Source organism: Octopus bimaculoides, chromosome 18 (genome assembly GCF_046866305.1).
Source record: "Octopus bimaculoides isolate indiv1 chromosome 18, ASM4686630v1, whole genome shotgun sequence".
NCBI classification, from domain to species: Eukaryota; Metazoa; Mollusca; class Cephalopoda; order Octopoda; family Octopodidae; genus Octopus; species Octopus bimaculoides.
This window is the reverse complement of record NC_142945.1, coordinates 3,495,624-3,512,292: the sequence shown is the minus strand read 5'-3', so window position 1 is coordinate 3,512,292 and position 16,669 is coordinate 3,495,624. Positions and strand designations below refer to the sequence as shown.

General features: G+C 35.4%; 1 protein-coding gene across 2 annotated transcripts in view; it reads right to left on the bottom strand.

Moving 5' to 3' along the window:
* Nucleotides 1-2,248: 2,248 nt before the first annotated feature.
* The window catches only part of LOC106872835 (uncharacterized), a 66,477-nt gene continuing 52,056 nt past the window's right edge, over nucleotides 2,249-16,669 (bottom strand). Inside the window, exons 2-3 of one of the 2 annotated variants that reach the window (XM_014919970.3) lie at nucleotides 8,372-9,699; nucleotides 2,249-6,754 (exon numbers count right to left, since the gene is read on the bottom strand). In XM_014919970.3, the coding sequence (XP_014775456.1) occupies nucleotides 6,704-6,754; nucleotides 8,372-9,559 (1,239 nt within the window). In that variant the 5' untranslated portion in view covers nucleotides 9,560-9,699 and the 3' untranslated portion in view covers nucleotides 2,249-6,703. The remainder of the gene's footprint in view (nucleotides 6,755-8,371; nucleotides 9,700-16,669) is intronic. The other variant, XM_052974333.2, reaches the window with a different exon arrangement.

Here is a 16,669-nt window from a genome sequence, read left to right as displayed (position 1 = left end):
ATAGACTTATGGTTTATTTTGTGATCTCCAATTAAAAATAACATAGTTTTTAATCAGAGTTTGTGCGAAGTAATTATCAATTGCTAATTGATCCAAAAAAAAAAATTCGTTCAACTATTAATATTACTTTCAAATTTTGGCACAAGGCCAGCAATTTTGGGGGTGGGATAAGTTGATAACATCAACTCCAGTGCTCTACTGGTACTTATTTTATCGACCCTGAAAGGATGAAAGGCAAAGTCAACCTTGGTGGAATTTGAACTTGGAACATAAAGATGGATGAAATACTGCTAAGCATTTTGCCCATCGTGCTAACAATTCTTTTCTATTCTAAGCACAAGGCCTGAAATTTTTAGGAAAGGGGCCAGTTGATTAGATCGACTCCAGTGTTTCACTGGTACTTAATTTATCGAACCCGCAAGGATGAAAGGCAAAATTTGAACTCAGAACGTAAAGACAGACGAAATAAACATTTTACCCGGCATGCTAACGTTTCTGCCAGCTCACAGCCTTATGCTCAACATTGTCTCTGCATTCAAACAAATGCTGATTTTTTAAAAGACTTTATTAAAGAACATTAACTAGAAGTGAACTAATTACCGAGTAGAAAAAAACTATTTAGTTGTTGTTGCGGACAGCATTTCTATAATGCTGTCTGCAGCCTCATAAAATGGTCAGTAATAGGAAGGGTTATTCAATAATATAGAAACCCCAGCAAAAATGGAACATATGAAGGAGATATGGTCTTCACAAACTACCCTTTTTAGAAAGGGACAATAACTGATATAAAGTAGAAGGGATTTTTTTTTTTAATTAACAGAGAATTTCTGAGGTTGGTGCTGCAATAAAATGCAACTAATCCAAACTATAAGTCAGAGAGTAAATACCACAACAAAGTTAGCCAGGTCCTCTGTGTGCAAAATGATGCAGACCCTGACGAGATGTTGTGGGTGGGTGGAGGGGACTCATAATACATCGCTACATGCCAGTTTGGTAAAACTGAACACCAAATGACAATACGTGGAAATGACACAACTTGAAAGAAGAAAAAGAAAAATGTGACATTTTCTATGATGACAAACAGCAGACCACTTGTTCGGATTCTACTCAAGGTAAACCATCACATTTTCCTTGGTTTCATTTTCCTGTCAACACTTCTAAATATATAATGGTTAAACAAAGAAAGAGAGCTGGATGGCCGGCTGTTAATATGTTTTAAATGGTAGAATTTAATAAGATACTAATTATTATTATATAAAAACAGGACACCTTCATATCTATTTTTTTTTCTCTTAGATCCATTAACATAGAAATGTGTGTTGGTTAGTATATGGTGTGTGTGTGTGTGTGGTACTAAGACAGAAACATGTGCTCATGTCCAAACTGACTCAATAATTGTAAGTCAGACAATCAGGGCCTCCAAGAGAAAGATATTTGCAAAGTGGAACGAGGTTGCTTTCAGGCTCCACCTAAGAAGGGAAGACGATCTCTCCATATGTGAAAACTCATGGGGTCACTCCTTGGACCTCCAGGCCAGTATGCTAGCTGAACCCCACTATCAAAGGCCCTGTATACAACCTAATCTATTACTCATACTGTAGGCATATTGCTAGACTCATACTATATTAGTTTAAGTTATTTTTCAATATTGATAAATAATGAAATTATTATTATTATTATAAGACTAAAATTGTGATATTGTCTAGTCCAAAAAAACTTTAGAACCAAAACATAACCTGTGTCTATAGAAATACAAATAAAATAAGGAATGGTTGTAAAAATAATGAAACCAAGATAATTCTGTGAAGTGATCTTTAAATTATCTTCAAAGATAAGATTCTTTACTGAATTTCCAATCTTATAAACCCTTTTCATATTAAACCACATGAGACTGCTCTTGGTTCTATGATACAAAGCTTGTTTTAACTTTAGATTAAAAACCTTCTACCCAAATATTTCTCTTTAATTTATGCTCCAAACAGTTGCTTACTACTACTACTACTACTACTACTAACAATAATAATAATAATAACATTATTTCACTAAATTCTTCCTTATGTTTGAAATTAATTGAAACGAAAAGATAGTGTATTTCAACAACAGAAATATGGCAACAAAAGAAAGGGTTAGGCATTTTCAAATAAACCATTTGTGTAGAGGATGTTCTTACTTCAAAATAAAGAGAATTTTACCCTTTTTTTTTTACAGAGGTGGGGGAGGAAGGGAAACAAAAATAAAATAAAACGAATTTGTTCAAAAGAATACAATTTAAGAAACATTTGTCTTACAACTTAATAATAGCAAGTCAAACAATTTATAATTTGTGAAATCATTAAAAAATAAAACATATGTAAAACACATTATCATGCGAAAATGTTATATTATGTAACATGGCAAAAGAAAGAAATGGGTTTTTCCATAGAAAGAAAAAAAAAAAAAAAAGAAATCAACACAAACTCAACACATGAAGAAATATTAACATAAAATTTGAAAATATATAGAAAAGAAATTAAAAAATGTTTAAACAGTTTTGTTCTCAGAATATCTGTTATGTGTGTATATATATATATTGCTATGTTACAATGAAGTCCAAATATAAAGGTAATTAATAATTTCCAAGAAAATAAAACCAAAAAACAAATATAGAATATAATTTGGCAGTGATGAAAATAAAATTGCTATGAAGCTACATAGCAGCTGTACAGTAATAATTGATATAACTTACTGTCCATAAACATTTATAGAGATCCATTAAATATAAACTGATGCCCTCTCACATTTTCAATAAATAGATGACTGGCCAAAAAGCAGACCTGGTCTGAATCACTTGCTAGGCTTACTTATACAATGACTGCCAGCTTCTTCCTGCTCTTAAACACTGTAACGCTGAACTAGGTCTGATATTTTAACACTTTGCCTACCAAACCAATTTTCTGCTATATTTCTTTTTGCACCAGTGGTCTAATTTTGTTAAAAAAATTTTTTTTTAACTGTACAGGGTGTCCCCCTCCCGCCACAAAAGTGACATCATTTCAGAGTCTAATATCAGAGCCAATTCTTGCTCAAATGATCTCAAATTTCAACAAAATGCACAAAAACATGTCAATGATAAGGTGATGTTGGAATGACATGTAGTTACTTAGATTTCCACATTTCAAATGATGTCAATTTTTTTTTGGGGGGGGGGGGACATCCTGTATGTATATATATATATATATGTCCAAATTTACTATATAAACTACCACATGGCTTCTGTGGTATGGAACAAATACTTAATTGCTGCAAGGGACACCGTATTCTGTTTAGTCAACCATAATATACTACTAGGTACAATAAAAGGTTTACAAGTCAATATGGTGTCCTGCTTTTGTGGGGAGCTGTGTGATTCAAAGTTATTCTATAGAATTTAGAGCAAGCACTGAAGGTTGCATAGACGTATTCGTATACGAAACAGTGTAACCTTCAGTGCTGGCTTTGAATTCTGTAGAAAATCTGAAGAGATACTCTGTATGTATCTCTACAGAGATACACTTAAAAAAGGGAACAAAAATTATATTTATTCTGTAACATAGGAGTCACTGGTGATGGCCATGGTAGGCAAAATGTTAAGTCTAGGACTGGTGTTTGTTACTGATGACATCAGTTGATGTCTGATCGATTGAGGAATTATCAGAGACAGCCTGTAATATAGTTGCAGTATTTCATTAATAATGTGTTGTAATAACATTCTTTAATTTGTGTCGAAAGCAAAGTTTCTTTGTTTTTCTACGGAATAAATTGATCCACTTTTAAAAGTCGATAAAAAGATTACAATACACTTGCCGTGGGGAGTGGAAAGATCCAATGTTTCGGATAGAGTCCTTCAAGGGAAAAAGCTGACCGGAGAGAAATTAAGGAGAGACAGCAGTTTTACATCCTCTAAGTTAGAAAAAAAAACTGGCTGCAACTGATGCTGACCACAGGCCAAGTCCACTACACCCTTTTTATTGATTTTTACTAAACGATATAAGTCTCACCAGCCTGTTTGGAGTCTATTTAATCAAATATATACTCACTGTCTAAAACATGTATAATAAATACTGGCTAGTGTCCGTTTGTTTCAACAAAATAAAAGATTTCAAAATGTACAACTGCTGACCAGCAGCAATGAAAGTTTTAAAGTTTACTAATGGCCACCCCTACAAATGGGTAGCTGTCTTTATATATAATAGCCATGCTCTGGGTACGGTGAAAAGTTATTCATCCGTAAACATACAAAGATAAAACCTTAAAAGCTGACAAAACACTGAATAGTTTGAAAGACTTGAAAATCACAGATATCTTTGAAAAACCTATTTGGCTGCATAATAAAACTGGTTTCTGATTTAGGCACAAGGCCAGCAATTTAAGGGGAGAGGGAATTGGGGGTGGACGAGGAGGAAGAAGAGGAGTCAGTCGATGCCACTGACTCCAGTACTTTACTGGTACTTTATTTTATCGACCTCGAAAGGATGAAAGGCAAAGTTGACCGTGGCGGGATTTGAACTCAAAATGTAATGAGTCAGAAGAATTACCACAAAGACTTTTGTCTGATGCATTAACTTGCCACCTAATAACAGTGATTCTGTAGTTTAGGCACAAAGCCAGCAATTTTTAGGGGGCAAATGGGGTGGGAGTCAGCTGATTACACTGACCCTTAGTATCATCCTCCTCAGAGGGACAAAAGGTAAAGTTTGCCTTGGTGGGATTTGAACTCAGAAAGTAAAAGAAGCATTGTCTGACCCTCTACCGATTCTGCCATCCCACCACAACAACAACGGTTTCAAATTCTGGCACAAGGCCAGCAATTTTATGGGGTGGGTTGGGGGTTAGTTGATACCAGTGACCCCAGTGTTCAACTGGTACTTTATTTATCAACCCTGAAAGGATGAAAGGCAAAGTCAACCTCAGTGGTATTTGAACTCGGAACGTAATGAGCTGGAACAAATGCAGCAATGCATTTTGTCTGATGCTCTAACGATTCTGCCAGTTCACCACCTTCCAAATAACGATGATGATGATTATATTAATAATAGAATGCTGCCTCACTGAGAATTATACAGATTTAATAATTAAAAAAAACAAAAAACAATTGGCATTTATTTCTAATTTGAAAAAAAAAAAATTTTTTTAAATGGTTGGAATTAAAAAAAATTCATTTTGTGCTTAATCATTAGAAAAATGTTTTTTTCCTTTGGTAACACAAACAATTATATATGTATATAAAAAAAAAAAAAAAAAAAACTGCAAAAGTTAAACCATGGAAAGTCTTTTTTCTCTTTTTTTGCAGTAAAGAATTTGCTTTGAAAAACCAATTTGCTGATAAAATTTTCCTCAAGTCAAAACCAAAAAATAAAAGATTAAAAAAAGAATTTTTTTGTCCGCTAATTAAAAGCAATACATAAGGGTCTAACGAAAAACCGCGATGTATTTTGTTAAATTTGAAATATGAGAAAATTTTTTTTTGTTTTCTTTTTTTATAACCAACAGCTCATTTAACAATTAGAAATTTTATAAACATATTTACAAAATGTACAATTTTACAATTAAGAAATAGTTAAGTGCAAATTTATCCCTTTTTTTTTTTTTGTAATCTGCAGAAAAAAAAAAGAAATTGAATGTAATTAATGAGATGTTAATTGTTAAAAAAAAAAAAATGACTGTCGAGTTAGGTTTTCTTATCAAAGTCAAAACGCGAACACCGCAAAGGAGATTAATGAGGATTGACAAATATAATTGATTGATTGATTGATTGATTGATTATAAACTGTTCTCCTCTCTATATGAGGAAATAAAAGTCACAAATGGAAACTCAAAAAAGAATTTCATTAGAGAAAAAAAAACAACAACAACAAAAGAATAAACACCATTAAAAATGGATGCAATTCTAGGAAGAAATGCTCTGACTATTAAATATTGGTCTAAATAATTAAAGTTTTTGAGCATTGTTTAATAATTAACTAATTAACTGTAAAATGGAATTATAACATTTTCAAAAACATCTATTGAATTACATACAAAAGAGATTTTATACATACATGTGCATGACAGTAAGTATATATTTTTGTTATATATATATACATATATACACACACGTGTATGTTAGTATGTATATATGAATAAGTAAGATATTACACTGACAAGAGACAAATAGAAGACATAACCGACAAAGGTTAAATAGTTCCAAATGTTCTACATGCTATGATAGAATGCTTTGGTTTATCAATAATGAGCAAAAATTCTTAAGTTGATTGGACTTAGAAAAATAATCAGTCTGTCAAAACAACTGGAACAGACTGATTAAAAGTTGAAACAATTAAAAAATAGAGATTGTGTCCGCCTTTAATTAGAACTAAAATGAACAACTTGAACAGATGAGATGAGCATCATGGCAACGCTGTTTCTGATAAAAGGCAGAAATGTATAAAGATGAAGATATATATGCAGCTGAAAGTTTAAAAAAAAAAAACCCAAACTGCTTACATATTGCAATATTGTAGTAAATAAAATCACCTATAGAATTTCTGCAGGTTCTGATATTTTTTTGTCTTATGTTTTCTGTTTTTTTGCATACAAATAAGATTTGTGCAGGCAGCTTTTAAATATCTTCCCGGAACCACCGAAATTAATGGCAGGTTTCAGACATCTGCTGTAGGTAGGTTTAGGATTTGGTTGGTAAAATTCTCTATGAAGACCTCACTTTCAACATTAACTCCTCTCCGATTGGTATGAAATGCTGAAGATAGAAAGAGAGGAATTCTTAGAATCATTGATAAAGATATAAAGAAAAATAAATAACTTCCCCAATCCATGTTAACACATAGGTTTATCATTTTCTTGTTTCAGTCATTATGCTGCAGCCATACGAGGCACCAAGTTGGAGAAGTTTTAGCTGAATGAATCGACCCCTACCCCACCCAGCACTTTGTTTTTAAAGCCTGCTACTTATTCCATTGGTCCTCTTTGCTGAACTGTTAAGTTACAGGGACATAAACATACCAACACCTGTTGTCAAGCAGTGGTGGGGGACAGACAGACAGACACAAAAACACACAAACATACATACATGCATGATGGGCTTCTTAATAATATCAGGCATCATTATATAGGTGCATCAATTTTAAATGATCAAATGAATACGTCCACCACTATTGCAGAGAGAATGAGGGGCCCTCAGACACAATCTCTGCTCTTTACCACATACTGTAGCCGTGCACTGTGCCAGGGTCCTCATCTGATCCTTGAAGTCATAAAACCAAGTTTATCATCATCAGCTGCAACCCCATCTTTTGTTCACTTAACCCTTGAGGTCTAGGGTGCCTGATGACATGGCTAAACTATTGCAGCTTTCATTGCATCCGACCATTCTCATCAACTTTCATTCTGTTCCCATCTTGCTGAGGATTAGATTTAGTGGGGGGAGGGCCAAGTTCAGACAGATTTGAATATCTTGAGGAAGTGGAATCACTAACCAAGATATTGGTGAATCAATCACTGACAGTAACATGCTGCAGTGGATGCCAGAAATTCTGGAAGGTGAACTGAAAGGAGCCATTCAGTACCGATGTAATAACAACCATTATTTTACCTTATTCATATTCCATGGTGTTTATACAAAATTGCAAAACAGTATGAATCTTTAGGATAAATTATCAAAATTAAATAGAACCAAATTCTATCATCTGTCTTCCATGCTGGAATCGGTTGGATGGTTCCACAGGAGCTGGTGAGTGAGAGGAGAGTGTAAAGCTCTTTTGTTTGCTTTGGCAGGGTTTCTATGGCTGGATGCCGTTCCTAATGTCAGCCATTTTACAGTGTGTACTGGGTGCTTTTTATGTGGCACCAGCACTGGTGAGGTTACCAAGTAGCTTGCAAGACAAAGACCCTTTGGCTGAGAGAGGGAGTGGTACCGCGAAAGGTAGCTTTGAGCCGGTTGAGAGGTGAAAGTGTATAGAAAGGGATAGAAATAAGGGTTTTATTGTAGAGGAGACACTTGGTTACACCGAGAGAGAGAGAGAGATATGGTGTTGGGGATGCATGGGGACACAGCTACATGGTACAGTGGTAGGGAATATATAAGGTACATGGTGGGGAATATGAGGTACAGAGGGGATAGAGATGGATGTTTCATATCTACAATAAATAGATATTATTTCTAATAATGATAGGTTACCTATTGATTACAAATTCCAACAGTGGCAAAGTATATTTCCAACATATTGTATTGATTGGGTAACATTGTTTAGGATACAGCACCAAGGGAAATAACTCAAAATTAGAATTATCTTCCGATGAGGATGGGCAAAAACAAGACAGGAACACTGCCAAATAGAATTCTAATAATAATACTTACCATATCATCTCCAGTGGATAATAGTTTCGCAATAGGATTTTCTAAATTTCTCTGAAGTTGTGGCTGTATCTGATCTAGCATGTAGAGATTACATTCTTCATCCAGTCTTTCTTCCCAGACATGTAATGAACAAGAGGAGCTGAATGAACGGTGAAGATCTGCAGATGTAGAACGAACATCAGGAAATACGGAACGGCTGTGATGTATTTGTGCATCCCTTTCATTCTGAACTGGCTGGTTGTTATGGTGACACAGTGAAGCTGATGACAAACTGTCGCTCATCAAAGTCTTTGAATGGACTGCAAATGTTTCACCAGTTTCGACAGAAATTGTTTCTGCAAAAGGAGGCACAGTATAATAATAATAATAATAATAATAATAATTAGAACATTCTTCGAATTCAGTTTGATTAGCATTTTGACTGAGTCTTCTCGGCTGAGGAGTGAGAGGCAGAGACGGACTATGAGGGCAAGTACATTTCTTGAGGTCAGTCAGATTGTCTGGTGAATCATCAGAAAGTGTTTTCTGATCAATATCCGTTTTATTTAAACAACTGACAGATGAGCAGAGTTGATGGTTTCTGTTCGCATTTGAACATTTGTCAAAACACAATTGATTTTCATTCATCAGCCAGATTTTCTGTGAACCGTTCCGTTCACAAGGGATCTGTGTAAATGCTGAAAATGACTTAGTCTCTCTAACAAATGTATTATTATTATTATTGTTGTTAATGTTGTTGTTATCATTGTTATTGTTGTTATAATTATTATTAGTATTGTAGTTGTTGGTTGTGTTGTTGTTGTTGTTGTTATTAATCTCTGCCACAGAGTTCTTCAATTCCACCATGTGGCACATATCAGAAATATCAGCAATTTGCGGTAGGCAAGAGAACTTATGATGGCGGCAACAAACAGACGGAGAACCAAATAACCGTTGCATACTAAATTTATTGATGGATGTTACCAGATTCCCACCATACACCAAACTCAGCTGACACAGCCGATTGGATAACCCCGACAAATCTCTATAGTTTTTGTCAGATGCAAATTTTAATTCACTGAAGTCATATTGTTGAAGAATCCATGCTAAGAATATGGAGACATCTAGTTTATCCAAGACAAACTGTTTATGAGATCTAGATTGCAAGTGGCGCTCTTGGAGAGTTCTTTGAATTTCTTCCAGAAACATTTTGTACGATAGAAAGACACATTACCATTTGTATTAGAAAATATTCCAGTTTTCTTTTCCCTGGTTCCTTTTATATGTAGGAAATATCTTGTAATCCAAAATAAAGATAAGTTTAATTTTATTTAGTCATCAGGAAAATTCTGCAATGGAATAAAGTTAAAAAAACAAGAAAAAAATAAAGTTAAACATGACTTTGCAAATTCCTCAAAATTCATTAATTTAAGAATAACTAAATATAAAAATTTGATACTAGAAAAGAAAAAGAAAATAAAAAGGACAAGAAATTGTGAATCAAGCATTTAAATTCTATTTAAAAATTTAAATTTCTCAAGTTGTACACCGTTGATAATTTATTTTGATTACAAGATCTAGTTTACATATCCACCTCCCCACCCCCACTGTACACACACACAAAAGGATACGGAATAAACTATTTCTTTTTCCATCAAGCAATTTTTTTCTAAGAATAAAAGGAATCTTAAAAGACAGAGATTGTTTACTCCAATACATTTCCTCCACCATGCACTCCTGCAAACTCCCACCCTTTCTGTCCCCACTACGACTCACCTCGTACCTTGAGGTGCCACCTGGACACCTCATCACCACTATGTCTCTTGGAAGATAGCACTGGTTCATTTTTTTTCGCTCTCTCCCCTAAATGTGAGTAGCCATGTGACTCCTCTACAACAAAAATCTGCTCTACTACAACCCCCTTCTATCCTACCTTAACACCCCCCTGAAATAAGGGTGCACTCCCACCCTCTCCACGGATTTTGTAGGCTTGTGAGCTGCATGGTCACTGCACAAGTGCCAGTCACATGGAAAAAGCACCCAGTATATCATGTCAAGTTGATGTTGAGAAGGGCATCCAGCCATGGCTATCATGCTGAAGATGACACTGGAATACAATGCAGTCCTACTGGATATTTGTCAAACCGTCCCACTTGTGCCAGCAGGGAAGATGGAATTTAAATGATGAAGAGGATAATGATGTTATTTAAAGAATAAGTCATTTATAGAAAGAGAGAACAACTTCAATGTACATTTTGGTAGAGTTTCCAAGACTAGTAGCTCTTTGTAATGCCAACAACTTTACAGCATTTGTTGGTTGCTTTTCTCATGTCACCAAAACTAATTAGGTTTCCATGCAGTTTGCAAGACATTAACCCCAAGGAAAAGGGCAACTTTATGCCAGGAGATGTGGGATTAGAGTATGAGGGAAGGGGCTAGTGCAGAACAGGATTCTTGCTGTATGTGTGTGTAAAGGGGGAGGGCCACATGGCTATTCACATTTTAGAAGGGAGGGTCCATAGTAGAGCAGGGCAGAGACAAACATAGTGATGATGAGGAACTTCAGTGTATGAGGTGAGTAACCTCAAAGACTGTAAACGAAGACTAACAGATGAAACACTATCAGAACAGTGAAAAGGGAACAAGAATCAAAGACTGCATAAAAAGAAAAACTAGAAAAAAATTGTTCCATTGAAAATGTTTGACCATTTAGCAAATACTGATAAAGAAACCTGAATTGGAATACATGGAAAGAATTGAAGAATATTTTTTTAACAGGTTTCAAAGAACAAATAAAAGATATGAAAAAGATAAGACAAAAATTTAAAAAGAAAAAAAAGGAACTGAAAGATAAAAAGAAAAATTTGTAGACTTCTTTGCCAAGAAATAATAATAATAATAATAATAATAGATTGAATAAAAGAGAACAAAAAAATAATTGAGTAAAGGTTGGTATATGAAGAATTTTAATAGGAAATACAGAATTTTACAGTAATCCATTTAAATACAGAACAGGAAAAAAAAAACTATTCCTGCTGCTTTTAATAAAACCAAAACAACATTGGATGTTATTTGAATTAAATCAGAAACTTTATATAGGTCAAGTTTATATATAATCATCACCATTTAATGTCTACTTGTATGGGTCAAGTGGAATTTGTTGGAGAAGAATTTCTATGGCTGGATGCCCTTCCTGTCACCAACTCTCACCCATTTCCAGGTTAAGTATTTCCTTATGGCCCCAGGCATGTGCTTTTCCATAGAAGACTGGAAACAAACAGCACCACTTGTATTACAGCGACTCTTGTTTACAACCGTCATACGATATCTACACAAGGGTAGACACACAGACACACACACTCACAAACAGAGATTTCCAAGAAAGGTAATATTCTGATCTTTCTCCAGGTAACTCAATTGATTAGCATTCAATTACTAATGGATACGCCCCAATCTGTAAACCACAGTGTGCTGTCTCCCCGCTCTCTCTCTCTCTCTTCTATTGTTACCCTAGAATCTTCAGAGAAATGGCCTTGCTCAATACACAGGAAAGAAGAAAGTATAAATTTTATAACCTGAACCCAATGTAAGCTATGGACACAAGAGATATAATGGATCACTGGAAGATGAATAGAGAATGTAAGCTTTGAATGTGACAGATGAACTGGAGTAGTGTGTACTGCAAGCACACTGGAAACAGATGGCTCATTAGAAGTAGATGGCAGCTTTAGTTACCTAGCAAATGAAATTAATAGGGTAGGTGATTGCTCCAAGAGTATAGTAGCAAGGGTAAGAATGGGATGCAGAATGCTTAAGAAGCTACCCCTGCTGCTAGCAATAAAGCTCTTTACACTCAGAATGAAGGGCAGACTGTATGGTGGTGAGACATGGGCCTTAAATATATAGGACTTGAGAAGACTGGGAAAGAAATGGAGTTTGCCAGTTCCATTGAATGTGTAATTTAAGAGTGTCAATCACTTAATTGCAGAAGAAGGCAACCCAGGAAGACGTGGAATGAAATGGTGAAGGCTGGAATGACTGGTGATATGCAGTTCTCGAGAAGACCCAACTACCTCACCAAAATGAGATTCTGGAAGCACAATGCATGTCTGTGTGTGTGTGTGTGTATTCAACTTATGCCAGCCTAAAACATGAATGTTAAATGATGATGATGATGAAATGAAAAGAAATAAAATGTGGGTGTATTATATTGTATGATCATTTAACATTTTCTGTGCTAGCAGAATATAAATAATACAGCCACATAAAATAATACATATAAATACACACACACACACATATATATACAACAGATTTTGAATATGGATTTATTAAATATCTTCTGTATCCATAATATATGTTTAGGAAAAAAAAAAAACAACAAAACCAACAAAAAATATACAAAGCAAGTAACACTAGATTTTTTTTAAAGTTGATTTCTGACAAGAGCAGAGCTCTTTAAATAAAGCAATGAACTGCAAAGCACAAATAAAGAAATAAATGGAGAGAGAGAGAGAGAGAGAGAGAGAGAGAGAGAGAGAGAGAGAGAGAGAGAGAGAGAGAGAGAGAGAGAGAGAGTGAGAGAGAGAGAGTGAAGAGAGAGGGAGAGAGAGGGAGAGAGAGAGAGGGAGAGAGAGAGAGGGGGAGAGAGAGAGAGGGAGAGAGAGAGAGAGGGAGAGAGAGAGAGGGAGGGAGAGAGAGAGAGAGAGAGAGAGAGAGAGATTCTGGAAAGTGCTAGAGCAGGATTGAAGAGGAGTGTGCAGTAATTAAAATGGTAAACTGGATACAGAATCCAATCCCAGAACACCAAAGGAATAAAATGTTGCATCAGAATGGCACTGATGACAATTAGAATGAAATATTGAAATAAATAAACGACAAATATTGTGTGTGTGTGTGTGTGTGTGTGTGTGTGTGTGTGTGTGTGGGATGAGGAGATAAAGAAATGAAGAATCCCCAGTATGATGCTTGATACATGGTTGTACATGAAAAATAATGAGGGAATGGAAAGCAATGGAGGTAAACTGGACAGAATGAAATGATATGTCATTCCAGCTGACATTAAAATCTCCTGGAGTTTCACTCTTGATTCTCATCAACCAAAATCTATTTCAAATTCTTGTAAAGGAATCACTTTACATCAATTATCCATGGACATATCTCACCCTTTATAATTAACCATTGTATAAAGTTTAGAACTTCTAAACACCAACCCATTGGGAAGAGGTGTATTTTTTATTACTTCTAATAATTTGCTTTTGGCACCACCATGTGTTGCCATGAATATACATATAATCTAATTCCAAGATCATAATCTTCCTCATTATTTCAATGACTACTTTTCCATCACTTGTCCTTCTATACATTAATGGCCTACTTTATATTGATTATAATCACAAACTGCCTCCACAAATGTAAGTTTGGGTAAGATTTTTTCTTTTCTTTTGAGGAAGACAAGCAGTTACCTATGGATGCAAGTCTCTCCCCTACACTACTACAGTTTAATCCAGGGAAAGGTTGGCAAATTGGAATAATAATAAAAAGCCTGGCACCAGTGTCACTGTATGCAAAGATAATGAACAAACACCACAAGGTATCTAAATCAACCCTCTAACAGTTCTGCCAATCCTTGGCCCCAGATTGATACTTTCTGTTATCAACCCTTAAAAAGGATTTGAACCAAGAGCACAGATGTTTGAGACAAATATGGCAAAAGGGCATTTTAACTGGCACTAACAATGCTGCAAATCTGCAACCTTAGGTATGAAATACAAGAGATTAAATCTACCTGGCATAAGGCCATTAATTTCAAGGGAAAAAAGCTTCATTACATTGACCCCTAGCGCTCAACTAATGCTTATTTTACTGATCCTGATAAAAGGCAAATTGACCAAAGTCAAATTTGAACTCGGAATGTAAAATATCCAGAAGAAATGCTGCCAAAAGTATTCCCCACCACCACCACCACCCTGCAACTGCTGCCAATATGGCAAATATTGCCAAACAATATCAATTATGAACTAAATATCATCAATAACCATTTATTCATCACAATTCCTCTTCACTGTTCTAAACATCCTTTGTTTACGGGTTTTGATGCCCTGGCAGTTTATAAACAGAGATACGAGTACTTTTAATATTTCATTCAAACCTTGGCAACATTCGACCTCACTTTCACGTTGAATTACCTTTCAGCTTCAAATACAAAGTGTCACAAATAGTATAACAGCTTGTGTTAACGAACCTCTTTCATTAAACAAATTACTGATCAATGTCACACAAAATACATCATCTGTTATTAACATTTACTTTCAGATACTTCAGAACACACACGCACGAACTAACGCGCACGCGCACGCACGCACGCACGCGCGCATGCGCACGCGCGCACACACACACACACACACACACACACACACACACAATTTTATAATCATTCATAAAAATATTTTAAAAACCGCACAAATTATAGATGTAAGCACTTCCTGTTCATTATCTTACCTGAAGAGCAAGGTTTGGTTTGGGAAGGGAGAAAGGGTCCAAATGGCCCTTAATAAAAAAAAAAAGAAAAGGGTAGAAATTTGTTGAACACTGACAGGTTTAGTATCTCTTGTTTCCACTCATTAGACTATGGCCATACTGGGGCACCACTTTGAGGAATTTTAGTTGAACAAATTAACCCCAGTACTTATTCTATCAGTCTCTTTTACTGAACCACTAAGTTACGGGGACATAAACACACCAACACCACTTGTCATGTGGTGGTGGGGGACACAGACACATTTATGTGTCTGTGTGTGTGCACATATGTAATGCACTTGTACCAAATTCATTCCCAAGGCTTTAGTCAGCCCGAGGATACAGTAGAAAAGATTTGCCCAAGATGCCACACAGTGGGACTGAGCCCGGAACCATGTGGTAGGGAAGAAAGCTTCTTACTACACAGCCATGCCTGTAGATGTTTTGTGAACTATGGGTGAGGTTTAAACTCATAACAACGAGGAACTAAAATAAAGCATCTTATCCAGCTCATTACTACCTGATTCAGCAATGAGCCAACAAAGATTAAACAGGATGGTAATAATAATAAAAATAATAATTGTCTCTACTGTAGCCACAAGGCCTGAAATTTTGAGTGAGGGGGCTAGATAGTTACATCAATCCCAATGCTCGACTGGTACTTATGCCATCAATAATAATAATAATAATAATTTCAGAGTAAATAAGAAATTTCCCGAGCTACAAATTCCATCTGTCTTTTAATTAACTTCTTCAGCTAGGCTAGAAATTTAAGCAATCAAAAAGCATCTGTTTTCTTCACAGATTCATTAAAGCAAAAGAAAAAAGAAATCAAGCTTTCTCATTAAGACTACACTAATTTAGTTTTAATTTAGTTAGTAGAGGTCATAAATTACAAGAAGCACACAATTAACCATTGCACAAATCATTTCAGATTTCACACCATCTTGTTGCATAAATTACATGTCTTGATTGATCGATTCAATATCAGATCCTGTCTTCACTATAAAGTCATCATTGTGTCCTGGTTGGTCAATGATTGGTTTTATAATGACCAACCATGTTGGTGGTGGTTGTTGTTTAACACTAGGCCAGACCTGATTGAGAAGAGCTATGATATACAACATGCCCTCCTTGGTCATCTCCTCTCTATCACAAAAGAGAAATAGTGGCTTCCTCCTCCAAAGCAGACTTGGTTGCCTCTTCTAGCAGCTCAGATGCTGGCTTAGAGGCTTCTTCAGAGAGAAAGAGGCCCGATGATAATTTAGGTGACAACAGTGATTATGCACACACACACACACACACACACACACACACACACACACACACGCACAAACACAAACACACTTACCTATATATAACTATCTTATACATAAACGTCAATTTCTATGTGTCTATCTGTTACCATCTTACTGCCTACATCAGAGAATTCTGTCGAAACTTTGCCGTGCCTATATTCATATTTTGCTTGTCACTATGTGAGCACAAAAGGTGTTGATATTCCTTGTTGATATTATAACCAGTAGCTCTGCACTTTCAAAGACCTGTGAAATATCTAAAACTCTCTTACATGGCAAAAAAATAAAAAAGTAAAATTTAGCAACAGGAAGAGCAACCAGCCATAAAATCCTGTCTCAAATAACTCCCTGTCCAACCCATGTTAGCATGGAAAAACCGACATTCAGTGAACGAACAAATGAATAAAGACTAAGTACACAATTGTCTATAGGAGGAAGACATTAAAATTATAAATAATACAATGCAGTTACATCATGCAGTTCACAAATTTTCTCAGCTTCA